General features: G+C 34.8%; 1 protein-coding gene across 1 annotated transcript; it reads right to left on the bottom strand.

Annotated features, from left to right (window-relative positions):
- Positions 1-444: 444 nt before the first annotated feature.
- LOC141641943 (uncharacterized) lies at positions 445-1,587 on the bottom strand. Its single transcript, XM_074450583.1, has one exon. The coding sequence runs from the start codon at positions 1,585-1,587 to the stop codon at positions 445-447; it is 1,143 nt and encodes a 380-aa protein (XP_074306684.1).
- Positions 1,588-2,199: the final 612 nt, after the last annotated feature.

Genomic DNA, 2,199 nt, shown 5'->3' with positions numbered 1-2,199 from the left:
TGAAATTAAGCCGGAAAGAACAATAACTACATATTTTTGAAACTTTGTTTGACATTAAAAGAGTATTAAAGCAGTCCGTTGCAGTTTGCACAGACTTACACTTGTGATTTAGAATTTAACTACTAGCATAAAATGCAAAACTTAATAGAAATATAAACAGAAAAAAAAAACTCTCACCGTCTCAATAAATTGTCCGCCTTTGATTAAGATACACTTCAAAAAGTATAAATAGGTAAACAAATGATTGTAACAAAGACAGTACAAAGAAAACAAATCTCAATAAAAACAAATCGGAAAAGTACAAAACAGATCGCAAAACCATCCATATAAAAACAGGAAAACAAGATAGGCGATACTGAATCTCAGCGCCATCCTCTCAAATCCGTCACAAACAATAGGCCTTATGTAAAGGGCATGTAAAAAGATGACGTCCAAAATTGGGTATCACCCTGGTAACGCTCTATCGTTGTCGATTAATTTCTCTGGTGAAACATATGTGCTTGCGTGAGGATGCAGGGTGCCTCTCTCGATCTCGAAAAACTCAAACCTTTCATCGGCCAAATTTTTTCGAACCACAACATACTTGCTATTACCGACCCAACAATAAAACCAAAAATCTCCGTCAAATAATCCCACCGGATATATACCGTCTTTAAATCTACGACCAAATAATTTAGAAAACCGCTTATACACCGGTTCCACATTGATTCGAGCGAATTCAGTCCATTTATTAGATTTCACGTCTGTCAATTTCCAAACTTTCAATAAAGTGCTAGTTTCATCGATAACGCCTATACTTGTTTCCATACTTACAACCTCGACTCTCGAATCATCATTAACATCATTAACTTCATAATTCGGCCTAGTGAATTGATAAATTGTTTCAGTATCGACATCCAAGGCTAAATGAAAGGAACTGTAATAATGAAACCAGTAAATATATCGCCGACAACAATACGGATGATTTAGAATATGCTGGTACATGGTTGAGCTATTGGGTATACCTTGAAGATCAATTAATCTCCAGGCTTTGTCAACACCTATTGTAAATATCCGTATCTGTAGTTGTTCGAGGTAAGAATAACCATAATTATCAACAGAAACATGCACTACTTTATAATGACCAGAGGAATTAACTGCTAAACCCGCAGATTTTGGGCCCCGATTTGCCGCCAGGTGAGGCAGACTGATTTTTTCTTTAGTCATAGGATTCAATACATGCAATATTATTTCCCAGTAAGTCGAATACGAAAGCAAGACTAATCCATTCAAACTACACAATATTGTGGCCTGAGACGGATTTTCAACTTTGGTCGTCTTCGTCTTCACTATAGGCGTGTTGACATCAATGTAATTAACATGACTATAATTGTTCGAGTCCTGTATTAGGAAACCGAGACTAGACTTTTGACAATGCGCTTTAACGAAAAAAGGGTCGCTAACTATATCGTACCACTGCTTGCACACGTGTTTCGCATCGAGAAGGGCTTGAACAGGAACATTTATGAAAATGTTAAAGATTACCTCTGTTGGAAGATATGGTGGAAGCTTTTCGATTGCGTCTGCCATTGTCGTCGTCGTCTTCATCGTTGCTGACATTACCGGTTTATTCTTTTTTTTTCTTTGCCATTACCGGTTTATTTGGGTATCTCTGTTGTGTTTCACACAACCACGTAGAACCACCGTCTATATATATATATAACCCTAGTAAGGAGTATATTAGGATATTAGATAAGCCCATTAGGTCTCATTATCATCTAGGGTTTAGTTGTGACGGCTACGTCAGGATGGGCTGTTTCTAGGGTTTTAGTAATGCTTAGGGTTTTTTTATAAGGTATTATAAAGACCGATCATTCTACTGATATCAATAACACAACAATTATTATCAATTGCAATTGTCTTATGAAATACTAGTTGAGATCCCGTGCTAAAGCACGGCATTTGAGAGGATTTTATATATTGAGTTTGAGAGATTTAAAAATATTTATATAAATGAGTTGTACTTATAATAAAATGTTGAAATGTATCGATTAAAATGTTAGTAATATTTTTTTTTTTTAAAAAAAAAAGGTTACTATTCCAATGAGTTGTAGATTAAGTTATTTTTGTATGAACCAATTGTTATTATTGAAAAATAATGATAGTTTATTAATATGGAATAACGTAATCTAATATAGGCTCAGGACTTTGTTATTGAAT

Source organism: Silene latifolia, chromosome 2 (assembly GCF_048544455.1).
Source record: "Silene latifolia isolate original U9 population chromosome 2, ASM4854445v1, whole genome shotgun sequence".
In the NCBI taxonomy this organism is placed as follows: domain Eukaryota; kingdom Viridiplantae; phylum Streptophyta; class Magnoliopsida; order Caryophyllales; family Caryophyllaceae; genus Silene; species Silene latifolia.
This window is presented reverse-complemented; position numbering and strand designations above follow the sequence as displayed.